Genomic DNA, 19,252 nt, shown 5'->3' on the forward strand with positions numbered 1-19,252 from the left:
TTGTAAATTAATGGCGTTAAGCGCATCTGACTGATATAAAAAGTTACTCAGGGACACGACAGACATAGAAATAGTCCAAGCGCTATTTATATAATCAAATCATTAGCAACAAATGTTGTGGTGTGAACAAAATTATGTAAATGAACTGTAATTTTTACCTATTTTCTTTCTTTCCACCAAAAGATAAACGTTAGGAGTCGATGTAATTAGTTGGCAGATTAGTAACTGGAACTTCAAATATCCCTTATTCTGTACCACGCCACGTCATATATCTCTACACGAAGTCAAATATAATCCCGAGGAATAAAGCAGCTCAAAATGCACTGCGTTACGATTAACAGACATATATTTAAAACATTTCCTTAATGACAACTTTGTCCTTTTCAAATGGCGGTAAACTATTACCGCTAAATTCATCAAAGCACGTTTTTAATAATAATAAAAAAATCGTTATTGATGGATGAAAAATAAGACAAGCTGTGCATGATGGGTCAGCCTAACGTGACTAATTATTCTGTCAATAGTCACGTTTATTATTGTTTTCTTTAAAAGTCATGATGTTGGCCAGATGGCGCAAATAGGAACACTGCCAGCGTAAGTTGGCAAGTGCCCTTGGAGTAGACAACACATTCCCTCCCACGCATTCCCTCAAGTCTCTCCAGCAGTGCCCTCTACCAGTACGGTATTGAAGGTTATTTCAAATACATATTTATTGTATTCCTTTTAGGTTGGTTAACAAACTTGTATTATGTTGTTGTTTTCTCAATAGAACACAGGAGAATAACCGATTGTTTCTGTATTAAAAATGAGCAAAGGCTGCAACGAAATCTTAAAAATGGAAGTAATATTACTGTTCAACTCATTGCCTAGCAGAAGCTACAGATTTGTTTTCCCCCATTAATTTCGTATTTTTTATATTATTGGTTTATCTCTTACTGAATATACAACTATTTTATATATTTTTTGAAAGACGTTATAACAGGGAGAAGATTATTTTGTTATTTATTCAAGCTATTTTTATATATTAGCTAAAATGTTTGTTTTGTTTTCTGAATTTCGCGCAAAGCTACACGAGGGCTATCTGCGCTAGCCGTCCCTAATTTAGCAGTGTAAGACTAGAGGGAAGGCAGCTAGTCGTCACCACCCACCGCCAACTCTTGGGCTACTCTTTTACCAACGAATAGTGGGATTGACCATCACATTATAACGTCCCAAGGCTGAAAAGGCGAGTGAGCATTTTGGTGTGACCCGCGACCCTCAGATTGCGAGTCGATAGCCCTAACCACCTGGCCATGCCGGGCCTAAGAGCTAAAATGGAAAGAACTTTGTATCGAATATTATTGGATACTAAAGTTTTATTTATTTTTTGTTTTGTAGGTGACAACGATAAGTAAACATTTATTTAGAAGATTCTTGTACAAAATGGTTTTAATTATGATATTATTTTATAGCCTTTAGAGCAAGGTCACGTGAACAAGACCTAAATAGACTAAAAATTAAACAACTTAGAAAAAGTTGTTGAAATTAAGAATCTAAACTTTGGAGACACCTCCGTTCGTATTTAAGGTCAGTTTTTATTAACATGAGAATGCAATGTCCTGATTTAACAGACACGACTACTTCAAAGACTGGATTTACTTAAACATATGACACTTGACAATGCCTTAATAAACAAACGGATATCACATTTAAAACAAAGCGAAAATTGCTGTTGTATAAATGAGACTTTCGGCATATCTATAGGAATTATGACAAATAATAATAATAAAAGGGTTGAAAAGCGATTGCACCAGTTCAAAACATTCCTTATTTGCGGCGACCACTGTAATCAGCATATAATGTCTTTTAATTGACAGTTTTTAAAGTTTAGATGATTCAGGTATGAGATATTGTAGTTTGAATACAGACTACGAACCGAAGACATCAAATTGATTTTATGGACAACCGTTTATAGATAAGTGACATCCAGTATAGCTTTGATTCTAGAATCTAGATGGTAAACATATTCCAGGGTCTCTACTGCGATTAACATCATTAATAAAGTGATTCTACAACCATTTAACTTATAGATACGTAGAATCGATAGTCACTATGTCACAAAAACTCGGGGTATCTGAAATTTCAACGAATTATAAGAATTATTAGAACTAACTTCAGTAGCTAATGAATCGAGTCTTTAAGGTGTAGGGGTGGGTATTTAGGAATAGAGACAGAGACAGTAGTTAATAGTTGCCTTACTGTTTAAGACTGCTTCAGTTATATTGAAGGGTGATCCACACACACACACACACACACACATATATATATGAAATCAGTTTTCTATTATTATCACCAATAGCTGGAACTTTAATTTTTTGTTCACTACAACTAACAGGTGTGACACTTCTTTTAATACAAAGACAATGATATAATTAATGTACGCAGAGAATATGTTTACATTTTTATAACTTCTACTCTAAAATGAAAGTAACAAGGAAATATTCTTGTAAGCTCTACATTTGGTACATAGCACAGATAACGCAGAAAATATTCACAGCGATGATGTCAACTAGCCATATATGGTCGTAACCACTCCTTGGCCGGATGACTTATCCTATTGGTGGTTCGTTAAATGAATGTATGTATCTGTTATTCATAGTCAATGAGTAGCGATATCATGGGAAAATACAGTGGACGACGAATAACAGACACACGTTAATCCTGAACTACCTGTACTTTGATTCCCTTGGGTGAAAGGTTGGTTACAATACGATTATAGAGGTAAATATGCAATAAAATTCATAATTAAATCACGCTGACAAATGGTGACGAACAAATATAACCTGCAAAAATCAACCTCCCATACCAAATATTTCTACTGGTTGCTAAGCTCATCCTTTTGGTGACGAAATCTCTTAGAAAAACTTGACGTCATCCCGTCTGACATCACGGAGTTTTGTTCCTGTTCCAGTTAAACTAAAGATGCTACAAAGCGTAAATCAAATATTTTTAGAACAATACTTCTTACTTGTACACACCACCTTATCAATCATAATGGATACAGGGGTACTATTGAACTTAAATTAGCTAAAATAGGCATGAATATGTGTATATTATAGGTTCATATATATATATAATACAAGAACACAAACACAAAGAAGATGGACATCCTTATATGGTACTATTGAACTTAAATTAGCTAAAATAGGCATGAATATGTGTATATTATAGGTTCATATATATATATAATACAAGAACACAAACACAAAGAAGATGGACATCCTTATATGGTTTCCTCAAAGCAGCTTTTATCAAGTTAGACCAAATCGACAAATACTTCAACACCTGATTATATACATCACGTGGTGGTGACGTATTTGCTACAAATGAAAAACGTCGAATACATATTTTTTTGCAAAACATCAGGAATTATAAATTAAATTATTTAAAGCACTTACACATTTAAGACTATTAAAAACTCTTTCATTTATAATTAATCATACTCAATAGTAAAAAGCTTTCAAGCTTGAGAACAGAAGTTTCAAAATGACACTTGAGAGGAGGGTACAAATATACCTAACATATTCATGTTAGTGAAAAACACGTAGGGTCCAGAAACGTTTGGTAAATCACAATAAAACAAAACCGATGAAACTAGCACTTTCTGAAAACTGGACCACCTAAATATACATAACACGCATACGTCTATGGACTTCCTCGCAAACAACAATATTATCCTGATGGGCCCATTTTTCTTTACCGTGCAGAGTTCTGAAAGTATGCTAACGAGATCAGTTTTAATTACTCTGCTAAATGAATCTTTTTTATATAGTACAGATTATTTTAACTGAATAAATCATTGATTACTGTAAATAAAAAGTCAGTGTCATGATTTTTAGGCTTAACAGATTAACATAACAAGATGTAAGAATAGCCATCTTTGATTTACTGATTCCAAAATTAAATAGAATAGTTTTCACAATATTGGAACAAGTTTAGTTAATCGAACTGTTTAGAACATAGAGCTTATTGCTTTATGGTCAGGCGTGGCCTAATGATTAGCGTGCTGAGCTGCGGATTAGAAATTCCAAGGCTTGAACCATGATATGGCATTGAACACGCTCTGCGACGTCAATTCTGCTACTTGGTTGTCCCTACCTCTGGTCAACAATTTCAAACAGTGTGTCATTCATGTTGAAAGCTGTCATGACAGACAACTAAAGGCGATAGAGGTCGCTATACTATTAAAAAAAATCACAACATCCTATTCGTGGAATACTTATTAAACAGAGGGCAACAAAGAATTTTGAAAATACCAACAGATTAAAAAAGAGACTATTAAAGATTGTGAAAATACAAAAAACAGGCTACAACGGTTCGTCAACATGAAGATGGTTTGGCTGAAGGATGAACAAAAGTTGCTATTTTCTATTTCAGCTTTTATTTTGACATTTTATATTTACTCATCGAAGCAGTATTTGTTAACTAATTAAAAATAATAATTCATTTACAAACAAACGGTTGATCCGATTCATCATATTCACTGAACTGCGTAAATTATGTGTATGCAGTTCGAAATGGATTAGTAAGACATTCAACTATTAGCTTAGATCATTCATGTAACATATATATAAGGGTAACGAATTTGAAGGTAAAAGTTTTCAAGCAAGTTAACGAGATAAAACAAAAACTATCGAGAAATTTTAATAGCATAATTTCATTCACTGAAAAGATGAGATTACCCTATCTCAAGATTTATCATAGATCCTACAAGTAAGAAATCCAGAGGTTGACATAATTGGGTCAAATATCTACAGGAAAAGACTGAAGATATGTTTTCTTCAACATGTACTGCTAATTTGGGAAAAGTCGACCTTGGGTTTTAGCGTTGTAAATACGTAAATTTACCTTTGACCCACCGAGGGATTTTTAGAACAAAATGAAGAAGAGGAAAGAAAAAAACGGAAAAATGTTACATTTTCTTTGAGTTGTAGTGTTAATTTTGAAATGAAAAACGGGAGAACTGTACGCTTTCGTTGGGTCGAACTACTAATTTTAGAACAGAAACGAAGAAATAAAAAGGTGGATGAATGGTATGCTTTCTTGAGGTTGTGCTGTTAATTTTTGATCAAACAAGAAAAGAAACAAAAAGACGGAAGAACTGTATACTTTCTTCAGATTGTAATATTTCATAACTACTTTTATGTAAATTGAGATAATACTGGTATTACTACATTTATATAGTGTTAAAAAAGAGACAACTGTTACAAAAAGATGAATTCATAAAATTGGAATTAAAAGCTTTGTTTCATTGTGGTATGGAAATGTTAAAATCTGGTAAGAAATTCATGCATATCAAAACTGGGCATATACGTGGTTTGCATCGTGATTAAAATGATTTTTGCTTTTGTAATAAGTGAGATTACATACACATTATCACTGGATTACAAGGTATTAAACGCTAATAAGTAATTCTCAGTTCTATAATAAGAAAGCATAACATTTGATAAGAAAGTTATATTTCACTACATACTTCTTAGCTGCAATAACATAATGATAATACAAGACGGCAGAACCATAAGTCAGCTGAAGTGTGAAATCATACAGTTCGCTATCAGAAGTCGTCAAAGGTTTTTTTATAAATAATCCCTACTTGCCCAATTGGTAGGCCGAGAACTAATATGTATATTAAATCTTTTCACTATTGATGTACATTAAAGAGTTCAATTATTAACAGCCAGATGATCCGAACCTGTCCAGTTAGATCACCGATAAGAAGAAAATGAAGTGTAGTTCTTATTCGTCAGACGACAATCTTGTTTTCTTTCAAATTGAAACCCCAGAAGGAAACAAATGACAAAGTTTAAGCAGATCTTTTTCACTAAGGAGAGTCCATGGGGGGTTGGGGGTGACAAACTTACTCTCCAATGAGAAGTATCAATAGACAAAGGATTAACCTAAATTAAGCTTTTAACTACTAGCCCCAAGTTAAAAAACAACAACACTATTACATATCCAGGAATTGTGGGTAATTGTCTCCGCACTATTACTAGATTGATGAAAGTGACAACATCGTGTGAAAACTAAGCCATCATTTTGGGCAAACACGTCTATGTAAACCATAGACCTATATGGTGTAAAATAACCGTATGTTGTGTGAAAAGTGTTCGAAACACCATGTTTCTGAATCAACGTGTTATGTGAAAACTGTCTGAACAGTGTAAAAACTTTTTCAGTAATCTGTTAAAACTGAGTCTTAACCTTCATACTATGAAACAGTCTCCAGACCACTGTATTCTGATTGCAACTGAGCCTGAGTTTAATGCTATGTTAAAATTGCTTCCGGGCCACCGTGTTCTGTTAAAACTGAGTCTGAACCTTGATATTGTGTTAAAATTATATTTGGGCCACCGTATTCCGTTAAAAATGAACCCGAGCCTTCATAGTGTGTAAAAAACGAATTGAATCAATTTATGCAACACACGTGCTAAACAACCAGGTCAGAGAACTTGTGAGGTGCGGTTTAGTAGAGATCCTAATTTTGAGCTGCTGACCAGAAGGAAGACAGACAGACAATAGAAACAAGGACTCTGTCCAGCTCCTTGATTTGACATACTTCAATCCGCAACCTACTATCTATGCAACACGTGTTCAGACTCTTTCTCAATTATCGTATTGAGCAAAATTGTGTATATAAAACTCTAATCGTTAAAAACTGTTTTTTTTATTCGTTAAAATTGTCACCATTTGCTAAGAATATCAAAAGTTGTGAAATCAAAAACACTGTGTCTTCTAAATTCTCAAATATGTGGGAAATGTTCTTTTTGGAGATTAATGTTAATCGTTTCCCTATTAACATTATTTCACTACATTTTTTAAATTGTTGTCATCGACGACTTTTGAATAAAGACTGTGTGGGCATACTATGTTTCAACAATGAGATAATACAGTTTCAATAAAGTGTTTGAGACTCTGGAACAAACAGCAGCTTCCCACCAACCAAGTGAAGTTATTTATTTCAATAAACAGTTATTAATGGAAAATGTACTAACATATATTTTATTTTGCTCCATAATAGGCTATCTATGCTGTGCCTACCACAGGGATCGAATCCTCAATTTAGTGCTACAAGTCCTCAAGCTTACCGTTGAGCAACCAGTGTGTGTACCCTAAGTTTAATTTACTTCAGAGCGCACTTTAAATATAACCCAATTTGCAACAACATTAAGAAATATTCCCACAATTTTTTGGCGATCAACAAAACCTCCCAAAACTATGTAGGGCTATTTTTGTAAACGTGTTTCACATGATTTATGGGAAGTTTTCCTTTGCTTACATGAAAGATCGTTATAATAATAGCACACGGTTCTTTCTTCAGGCAGTCAATGAGTGTTCGAAGCTGATGGATACTGTTCCCCTCAAGACGCTGTAAGGTATAGTATTATGTGCTGTATACAAGTGCGGCCCTGTTAATTCGGTGTTACGTGATGGACATTCCCCACTTCAAACAGAGACTGCGGCGATAATTCGCGGAAGTAAAGAAAAGCAGTGGGTCATCATTTGGGCGCCCATCTTAGGAATTCCATGGTACCAGTTTCGTCTGTAGGTTCACTGTTAATCAATTCATGCATGACTTTGTCTTCAGGTAAGAAAGTCAGTAGATTAATCATACCATCGGGATTTCCTTGAAGAAACTGAATAGTCCAAACCATTCCTTTTATGTCTGACTAAGAGAAGCGGAAAAGTTCAACGTTGTCATTTACAATATGCGTTTAAACAACCTAGACATTTATTTGCAATCTTAACTGTTTATACATTCTGCTCTCAATCTTTCAATCTGAGTAGAATTTACAAAAGGCCTCGTCGACATTGTATACAGCAGCTATATGTGGTTGATATAATATTAAACGCTGTTCCTTCACTCAAATGTTTTTATATTTGAAGAAATCAAATTTATTCGCATGACCAATGTTTTTCTTTTTTTTTAAATATTTGAAGTTATAACCTGGAGCACAACAGTATCTCTGTGCTTGTGTTTATCATAAATATAATTTAAGTTCGCGACGCAACTTAGACACTGCTTAGTTATTGTTCGGACACCTGTTTGTAAGCTTAATGTATACACTCGATACGCAACTTAGACACTGTTTAGTTATTGTTCGGACACCTGTTTGTAAGCTTAATGTATACACTCGATACGCAACTTAGACACTGTTTAGTTATTGTTCGGACACCTGTTTGTAAGCTTAATGTATACACTCGATCGATGATTCGTTAATCGGTTGTATTTGCTTCGGAATTTCTAAATAACGAAAATCTTTAGATATAGGCTTGGATTTCCATTGCGTGACTCCAGTTGTTCTGATTACATCTAAATGCGTGTATAGTTTGTTCATTTGAAAACTTTAAACCGTTATTATCCATGAACCAATTGATTGTACATTTCTACATCTTGTGATTGGTATTTCTTGTCACTTAAACCAATGCAGATCAAGGCTATATTTAATTAGAAAACACGTGTGTTATTCCGCTTTAATTACATCCTTCACATCTTCCGTTACGGTGCAATATTGTATTGCACTACATACAGTCTGAAGCGAGTTAAGATATAAAGAACTATGTGCACGACTTCTATAAGTGTGAAAAGTTAGGATAAAGTTACGATATAAAGTATATTTCTACGACTTCTACATGTGTGAAAAGTTAGGGTAAATTACAAGCAACTTAAGTTTGTTTTGAATTTCGCGTAAAGCTACACGAGGGCTATCTGTGCTAGCCGTCCCTAATTTAACAGTGAAAGACTAGAGGGAAGGGCAGCTACTCATCATCACCCAACTCTTGGGCTACTCTTTTACCAAATAATAGTAGGATTGACAATCACGTTATAATGGCTGAAATGGCGAGCATTTTTGGTGGGATGGGGATTCGAACCCGCGACCCTCAGATTGCGAGTCCAGCATGCCCTATTTGTACTTGTATAAATATGAACATTTAGGAAAGATTACAAACAAGTTAGGATATAAAACGCTATTTGTACGAATTCTATAAGTGTGAAAATTTGGGTAAATGTTTCATTGAACTCATTGTAACCGCTATATTACTGGTCCTGTGCATCCAGAGGATGTATCTAGGCACCGGGATCTTCTAACTTAAGCCTTTCTTTCTATAGTTTGTGACACACCGATTAGGATAAGGAAATTTCTCATAACTTTGATTATTATTTATGATCTCAAAGTTAAAATGTGTTTAGTCAATGGTTCGGAAGACTCGCGGTTTCTATGTATAAACCTAATTATCTACGTGACATCTAGAGAGATGTGGTCTACTTATATCTAATAAAACTGAATGAACCGATATTCACTAATACAGTAAACCTGGAACTCATTTTTTACCAATGTTTCTAGGTAAACGCGTATATCTCAGAGGAATTCCAGGAACATTGGTTAAATATACGAAATAAAGACAAGTTACAACAGAGCAGACCACTGTCTAGCTATCTCCTGTGAGTGTCTGTAATTTTTGAATTATCGGCAGTGTCCCCATCTCCTCTATCATACGCGATTACACACACTTTACCTCAAATTTCAGTATTACCGGCAGTGTTCCCATCTTCTAAGTAATACACGAATACACCTCAAATGTCAAAATTATCGGCAGTGTCCTTATCTCCTCTATCATACGCGATTACACACACTTTACCTCAAATTTCAGTATTACCGGCAGTGTTCCCATCTTCTAAGTAATACACGAATACACCTCAAATGTCAAAATTATTGGCAGCGTCCCCATCTCCTCATCAATACACGATTACACCTTAACTATTAGGAAAATTCAAAGATAGTATCTTCTTACTAAATGTTGGAATTACTGCCTGATGGATTACACAATAGGATACTTCAGTTGCTACTAAAGTCCTATTCAGCATGAGCGTATTGTAATATTATCTGACGGTCAAAATTCTGAAAATATTATATTGCCATACATATGTGGAATCATCCTGAATAAATAATTATGGCAAATCCACAAAATCTTTCGTTATTAAATCGAAATCGTTAACCATTATTATTTCTATATACTAACTACCTATACTGTATCAGCTGTTATGCAGTTCCCCACTTTGGATTTTAACTGAAATTTTAAGGTTTGGAAGAGGCAGTTACTAATAAGTTTTGTTTGTTTGTTCGAAGTTAAGCACAAAGCTACACATTGGGCTATCCGTGCTCTGCCCACCACGGGTATCGAAACCCGGTTTATAACTGGGGGGGGGGGGTACTATTAATATCAACTTCCTATATGATAATGGAAGCGTCATAGCCGAGTATATTTCTTTTCTCTCAAACAAAAATACATTGTTGGTCTTTTATGTGCATCTGTGATACATTTAACAGAACTACATTTCATACATAGTTACAACATAAGGTTATATATTTACCTAGTTATCCTAGGTAACAGTTTGCTTTGCTCAGTTTTCCATATTTCAATTATTGGTAGAAAAACTGGTTACATTATTCTATTTAATAACATAAAGACGTGCCAAACCATACAATTTGAGCATAACATTGACGATGTATTAGCAACACATATACAAGTTTTTATAGATGTATTAACAACACATATATAAGTTTTTATAGTTGTATTAACAACAAATATACAAGTTTTTATAAAAAACAACAACATTTTTTATGAAATTAGTATTCTGGCATACACATCACAGGTAGCATTGTAAGCGGTACCTGACGGCTAATTCAATTTCTTTATCAAGCGAGTATACTACTTGCAAAGCAGCGGTATCTGACGGCTAATTCAACTTCTTTATCAAGCGAGTATACTACTTCCAAAGCTAAAAATCCGACAAAAGATTGAATATTGAATGTGTCTTTACGTTCACATTATCAGTATCGAAGATTAAAACCAGAAACATTCCCTTGTTTGTCATTTCTTGTCTTGCTGTTCACACACATCACGTGACCTCTAGCTTCAATGGCTTGGACGAGTGAAGACTATGGTCTTCATTCAATACAAACCGTGTTCTTTAGAAACCCATATTCAAACAATTGGGTCAACAGTGAAGACCCATGATTGAGTTTTTCCCGCGCATTTTGCACCCGAAATTTCCTCTTCGTTTGTTTTTCCGTCTAGCTAGTTTACAAATAATGTATTTTAGAAGTTGAACTAAACTAATCCATAGACATCTATCAAAGTAATTCTCGCGTTTTAAAACAATTATCACAGCTATTAGTCGTGAGATGATTTAAGTTAATTTATAAGAAGCTTCCAGGAAACAAACAACAAGTGTGTTTGTTGGTATGTTTAGGTTGATCATTAGTTCTCACAAAATTATATCCAGTGCACTAAGCTGGCTGAAGCCAAAGTCGGCATGGTGGTAATCAAGGTTAATTTTTCAACATACATACATTTCTTTACATTTTGAATACAAAAAAGCTAAATTCGGCTAAAATATCTAAGTATAGCTCGAACTACTATAAAATGAGATATGCTAACATTATCAGTAGAAAATATGTAATGTTGATCATGTGGAATGACCAACATTGTGAAGCTATGCTTCTACAGATAAAGTGATCACACAATGAGAATGGAAAATCATGATCATGTAGAATGTCCAACATTGTGAAGCTATGCTTCTACAGATAAAGTGATCACACAATGAGAATGGAAAATCATGATCATGTGGAATGTCCAACATTGTGAAGCTATGCTTCTACAGATAAAGTGTTCACACAATGACAGTGGGCAATCGTGACTATGGAAAAATATCCAACATTGTGAAGCTATACTTCTTTTGGTAAAGTGTTCACACAATGAGAACGGAAAATCATGATTATGTGGAATGTCTAACACTGTGAAGCTATGCTTCTACAGATAAAGTTATCACACAATGACACTGGACAATCGTGATTATGTGAAGCTAAGTATCTACAGATAAAGTATTTACACAATGAGACTGCACTGTTGTCGTTAAGTTATCCAGCATATGGTAAGGTAATGATGGTTCAATAACAAGAAGAATGTCAAGGAAAACGTTGAAAATTTATCTTTGCTCTACAGGTTTAGCAAGCAGACCATACTAGCAATGCTCAGTTTCTCAATGCAACTTGTCTAAGTAATACATACAAGTTATAATTCATCAAAATATTGTATGATAAAATAGAAGACATAGAAGCATCCTAGAAATAGTGCGTGTAGTTACTCGTGTTAAACCATTTTTTTGCTTTAATTAATATAATTAGGTAACTAGTTTAAACTGTTTATCCTCATACTCCCTTTTGTATGTCAGAGAAGACCCTACGGCACCCCTTCTGCATGTTCTGACCCCAAATCCTGGGTGTTTGATCTTCTACTCACTGGTTTGCCACATGTATTATAGCCATTCTTTAAGGTTGCCAGACACTCTAGTCCAACAATTATCCATCTCTAGCCGATACTGAACAATTTTCGCTCTCACACCCTTTTCCTATACCCCCTCCACCCCCCACTTTATCTGAAGTGTACATTAAAGTGGAATACCCACGTGTTAGGCTTCAGGCTACGAAGCAAAGTGCGCATGTCTTTTGTGAAACCTTACTTAAGCTACATAATATTATGTGTTTAAAACTGATGTTAGTCACACAACTAACATAGCTGGTGTTATAATAAACACTGTTAATCAGCGTTGCTAAAGATTAGATACAGAATATCCTGCTCGCTTGTAAAACGTGTCCCATAGTAATGACTAACGTAACAACAAACAGAAAAGGAGAAGTTGGTAAATATTTACACAAAAAATTGTGTATGCAGAATGTAATTATATTTTAATAATAACAACGATTTCTTAAAAAACGTATAACAGGACTCGGATACACTAGTTAACAATTTCAAAATTTAGGTTTTCATTTAGTTTTCATCAAACTACTCTTGTAAGCTAACCTTAACGTTCTTAAGTACACTTCATTCTAGTGAATATTAAGCAAAGAATAAAAGAAATACGAGCTAATGGCTTAATAGTGTTTAACGCAGCTCATGAATTTCATCATGATTTTATCAATAAGTTTTTCTTTGAGGTTACGTCGTCAATGTATTGTAATCACTTGATAGTGTAATTAGTAAATATGTCTTATTGTTTGTGCAAACAGATTTTGCTCTGACACCGCCATTTTTGTTTCCATAATTCTCTACTGTTTGATACAAATAAGAAATTATATAATTCAGTTTATTTACATAAGAAAATTCTCTTCAGCGGACTTTGAACTTTCAAGTCGATCGTTTATTTACACAAGCCACATGACGAACTTAAGGAGAAAATCAAATTCTTTTCATCGCTAGACTTCACGAATAGAAAGACCACAGCAACGACAGGGAGCTTATCTAATATTGGAACGTTTCGGCATATCTATCTTTCATCATCAACGATCAATAATTACATCATAGACGATATCAATTTATACTTAACTGTGTCGATATTTTGTTTTTAGTTCATACATAGAGAGAAAGGGATAATATAAAAAACAAACGGAGACAACAACTATATTAGAAAAACAAAACACAAGTAAAAAATGCCTATGAACATATGGTAATATCATTTAGAACTAGTCACAAACTAATAACTTAGTTCCTCTCTGTTATACAACTAACAGGGAGTACAAAAATAACATACTTATAAATAGCTTGAATATTCTGGCATAAGAATCGTCTAACAAAGAATTATTCATAAAAGAAAGTTTGCAACTATCTACTGAACACTAACCAGAACTTACAACGCTAGAATCCGGGTTTCGATATCCGTGGTGGGCAGAGCACAGATAGCCCATTGTTAAGCTTTGTGCTTAATTACAAACAAACAAACTATTCTAAATAGTGATCCCGGTTTTAAATATATATTGTTCTCTTACTTGTACGCTGTTACTTTTCTCCAATTTCATCTCAGTCTCTCGATGTATATCTACTTAAAACAAAATATGATAGCACAAGTTGATATCGCCTGTGACGTAATTTCAGATCACTGGTAACGGGAGATGTAAATCCAGAAATGTTAGGATATTAAACATGTTATCAATCGTTGCCGTGGTCTCTCTATTCTTGATTAAGTTGGTGTTGTAATTGTTAGCACAAAGCTACCCAATGAGCTTTACGCACTCTGTCCACTACTGAGAATCGAACCCAGGATTTTAGAGTTGGAAGTCAGTAACGCTCCGTTGAACCAACGTGGGACTTATTATTAAATTCCGCTTTCCATCTAATGAATCAACATATTTCAAGATTATTATTTGTTCTTCCCAGTCTGTATTTCACATTTCTGTTTGTTTGTTTATTGTTAAGCACAAAGCTATAAAATGAGCTATCTGGACTCTGCCAACTGAGGGTATCAAAACCCAATTCTTTTTTAGTGTTATAAGCTCTTAGATTTATCGCTGAATCACCAGGGGGAGGGCTAGTTAGAAAAATTGACACACAAACAGGGAAACATGAGACGATAACAATCTACTATTTTGTTCATTGAGTAGAGAAAACGAAAAAATATTTTTTTTTTGATTTTCAGGCATAAAATTGCGCAATGGTTTATCTGTCTATATCCACCGCAGGGATCGAACTCGGAATCCTAGCTTGTAAGCCCTCAAATTGAGCCACGGGGGAAGGGCACAGAGGGACAATGCATCAGTTAAATAGTTAACTAGAGGAATAAATAACTCAAATCAAGAAAAAAGTTAAACCGAATAGGAAAAACGTAGGCCTAATAGAAATATCAAAAACTATTTAAAATATAAAACTTAGAAAGATAACATAAAAATATGAAAGAGACCTTTAAATAAAAAAACAGAACGTAAAAGTACGATGAAAAGTTACTTTAATAAAGACAAACTAATACTAATCAACTATCGACGTATACATCCATTAGAAGATGCTTCAAGTGAATAAGAGAAACGTAAAACTATTAGAATACGCTTCAAATCAATTACGCCAAACGTAAAAACAATATAATATAATTCAAACAAATCAGTCGAAACGTAAAACTCTTAGAAGACACCTGAAATCTGTTAATTAAGCGGAACTTAAAATTATTAAAGACATTTTAAGACAAACAGATGAAACATAATGTATACAAGAAGCTGAAAATAGTTAGGTTTAACATTAAAGTTAAATACAGAAGTGTTAAATGTTTGCATAACACAACTTAAAGTTATACTCAATATAATTACACATATATTTATCTCTGTTGTTCTTTTTCTATACGAAAATGATGCCATTACTTTAAGTATCTAGTGAGATGACATGACAGTATATCCTCTCTCGTGACAATGAATGAAAACCGGAAGTTAAGCAAATAAAATAATTATATATGGTTATGGAAGAGTACGAGTAAATGAACGACACTGAAAGGAATTCATACAGACAGCACAAAAGGAAAGATGACACATGTGCGTAAGTGAATATGTGCGTTTATACTAGCTGTTTATACAAAGAAATATATTCTTTAATTTTTTTAAAGAACTCGAAATGATGTAGAAAAGAATCAAGTTTTTTTTAATACTATATAGTTTTAGAACTGGTTACTTTTAACCCATCTTGAGCTTAAATCAGAAAACTACAAATGTGAATAACTTTTCTCACGTTTAACATTAACATAAATGCAACAATGAAACAAGTTATGTTATTGGCTGTATTAGTAACACGTGACAATATCGTACAACGCACAAAATACCAATTAATCCTTTAACCCAAAGTTAAATGTTAGTTCACGAAATCCAAAAATCAGAGAAATTTGAAAGATTCCTTGCACACATGTTAACAAGAAAACACTTGAGTTCAACTGAAGTTTAGATAGATGACCCGACAAGTGCCTTAAAACATCTTACCTTATACTGAATTATTTGGAGGAGTGTTCCAGCTGGTAGTAAGAAACCTTCATGGAATTTCTTGAAGTCTCCCAGGAATTGACAAAGAAGTATGTCACGCGCTTGTCGCACGAGCTGGGTCTTTACGGAATTGAAAGGTTGGTAGATGGCGCTGAATGTTGATTCAGTCAATGCAGCGACATCACTTGGTCTCTACATAACGGAGGAAATTACAGCAATCAGTTTCATTGTGATATACAACAGAATGTAAAAACTGAAATGGAAACAGCTAACAAGAAAAAAATTGACAGTTTTATATGTTACTTGTTGTACTGGTTAAAAAATTATTGCTGGTGTGGAGGTTAAGTTGGCTCATTGGATGAAAAAGTGGCTGGATGGAAGAAAACAGAGGGTCGTTATAAATGTAACAAAAGGGGGATCTTGGGACTCAGTGTTAGGATCATTGCTCTTTTTGATTTATATAGTGACATATATGAAGAAATGGTGAATAAATTATTTAAATTTGCTGCTGGTATTAAAATTGTGGATGTTGCTGGCTGTGAAGATTCTACTGCTGCTGCTTTACAAAAAGGATTGGATTATTTGACGAATAAATACCAGATGGCTTTTAACTATAATGGTTAAATCTCTGATACTATTTTCACTTGAAAAAAGAGGAGTTTGTGGGGATATAACAGGATTGATTAAGGTTCTTAAAGGAATTGATAGTGTTGATATATCATTTTTTTTCGTACTTAATGGTGCGAATGGTGGACTAAGGGACACAAGTATAAATTTTGGCAGAGCAGAAGTCATCTTTAATTAAGACGTCTTTATTTTTGTAACAGGGTGGTGGTTAGCTTTTGGAATGGTTCGCCTTTAGATGTGGTGGATGTAGTTAATTTAGGCGAGTTTAAGGGAAGTCTTAATAAATATTAGAATGATAAGGACTGGTTTTGAGTATATTTTTGTCTTTAATCTATGTATAGGTATATATTTTCATGTATTTGGTAAGACATTTATTCAGTTACCTAGTGATTCGGAACATCCCAATATGATTCGAAAGCAACTCCTTCAGTTACCCAGTGATTTGGGATAGCCTCATGTATTTGGGAAATACCGATTTCAGTTACCCAGTGATTTGGAATAGCCTCATGTATTTGGAAAATAACTCCTTCAGTTACCCAGTGATTTCGAATAGCCTCATGTATTTGGGAAATACCGATTTCAGTTACCCAGTGATTTGGAATAGCCTCATGTATTTGGGAAATAACTCTTTCAGTTATAGTGATTTGGAATAGCCTCATGTATTTGGGAAATACCGATTTCAGTTACCCAGTGATTCCAAAGATCTACAAGTAACTGGTAGATAAATCATTTATCTATCGATTGGTTAGGAACATATACTTGTACCTGCCAAGTAAACTATCCTTATAAATTTGGCAAAACTTAGTGATTGAGAATACCGTATGTAGTTGTAAGAAACTTATTCCAATTATTTAGCGATTTCTACATAATACGCTTTTGTATTTGAAAGTAATTCATTCATTTACTCAATGATTCAGAATATTTTTATGCATTTAGCAAATAGCTCATTGAGTTACTCGGTGATTCATAACATCCCCAACTATTTCATAAGTAATTCATTCAGTTACCTAGTGATTTACAAAAAGTTGTTAATTATATATCTATTTACAGATAAGTATGTACGTCAGCATGTGCCTGTATTTGTGGAAAAATGTTTTATATTCCACTTTAAAAGGTTGTGTGCATTGTTGGTCCACAACGATTAAAATATTCTTCCCACTAAGAAGTGCTAGAGTAACAGTAATTGTTTCACTTAGCAAATGTAAGATAAAAACTTACAAATTTCAATAATAAGCGGAAATTAATGAAAGTCATGTTGATTTCTATTTCATGTTATGTTTGTGTGATTAAAATTATGAACTGATTATTGTTATCACATAACAGAAGCAATGTTTTCAATATATTGAAAGAGAAAACAATTTCGCAAACAGTGTGTGTGGGTTATTCGTCATATGTCAGAAGGAGAGAATTTTCTCTTAATTTGCAATTTATCTACTGCCCTAATGACCAGGTAGAATTGAAAATAGTATTACTTGTTAGTCTTATGTAATGTGAATTGTATATTTACCTCCGCCACCGAAGGTTATGTTTTCGGCCATGCATGTGTGTGTGTGTGTGTGTGTTTTTGTGTATTTTTCAGCAAGATTTCTCAAAAACGGCAGAATGGATTTAAACGAACGTTGGTAGATATTTGGATTATGGCCAAGGTCAAATACCAAGGTCACGAAAATCCAAAAAATCTCTATCTGTTAACACTGGGAACCAATTTTTCACACTATTTTTGCTCTACAACTCAGTCAAAAATGATCGGATTTTGATGAAATTTGGTGAAAATGTGTAGAATATTATCTATCCCTCATTGTCCTGCCAAAATGGTCTATGTCTGTTGTTTTTTTGTTTGTTTTTTAAGAGCTGAATATGATTAATGCTGCGTGGCGAAGGTTATTTGCTCCACTGAGTGTCTCTCTTGTTTTGTAATGGTATTTACCAAAGATAACCTTGTCATATACATCATACAAACATCTTCCGAGATGTTATCTTCCTTAACAGATAGACATAAGAATGTACTCGCCTTTCTCCCCATATATGTGTATGGATATATCGAGAGTTTGTTGATGTACATAGTGTTCCTATTGAAAGATAGACGCATCTGAGCATCAAAGTTAAAATATGTATAAGAGAATAAAGAGTAAGGATCTCTACTCTCGATTAGTCCCTTCTCCGAGATGTAGAGTGGGTTCTGCAATCTGAGTCTTTCTTCTCCGAGATGTAGATCGGGTTATGTAATCTGAGCTCCCCTTCTCCGAAATGTAGAGTGGGTTCTGCAATCTGAGTCTTTCTTCTCCGAGATGTAGATCGGGTTATGTAATCTAAATTCCTTTCTCCGAGTTGTATAGTGGGTTCTGCAATCTAAATTCCATCTTCTGAGATGTGAAGTGGGTTCTGCAATCTGAATCCCTATCTCCGAGTTGTAGAGTGGGTTTCCAACCTGAGCTCCCCTTCTCCGAGTTGTAGAGTGGGTTATGCAATCTGAGCTCCCTTCTCCGAGTTGTAGAGTGGGTTATGCAATCTGAGCTCCCTTTCTCCGAGTTGTAGTGTGAGTTCTGCAATCTAAATTCCCTCTTCTAAGATGTAAAGTGGGTTATACAATCTGAGCACCCCTTCTCCGAGATGTAGAGTGGGTTTTGCCATCTTTTCTATAATATTTACTTTAGTGTGAGCATATTACTGCTTTGCTTGCGTAGATGTAGCTATAAACTCTTAAACCTTTTTGGTTAAAACATCTCTATATATATCTATATACATACCTATATGCACATATATATATATATATATATATATATATATATATATATACG

At 34.1% G+C, this 19,252-nt stretch overlaps 1 protein-coding gene across 1 annotated transcript in view; it reads right to left on the reverse strand.

The window, feature by feature from the left end:
* The window catches only part of LOC111085704, a 120,028-nt gene that overhangs the window by 4,688 nt on the left and 96,088 nt on the right, over positions 1–19,252 (reverse strand). The window contains exon 3 of the mRNA XM_022385557.1: positions 15,828–16,019. Coding sequence (XP_022241265.1) covers positions 15,828–16,019 — 192 coding nt within the window. The remainder of the gene's footprint in view (positions 1–15,827; positions 16,020–19,252) is intronic.

This window comes from Limulus polyphemus, unplaced genomic scaffold (assembly GCF_000517525.1).
Source record: "Limulus polyphemus unplaced genomic scaffold, Limulus_polyphemus-2.1.2 Scaffold564, whole genome shotgun sequence".
NCBI classification, from domain to species: Eukaryota; Metazoa; Arthropoda; class Merostomata; order Xiphosura; family Limulidae; genus Limulus; species Limulus polyphemus.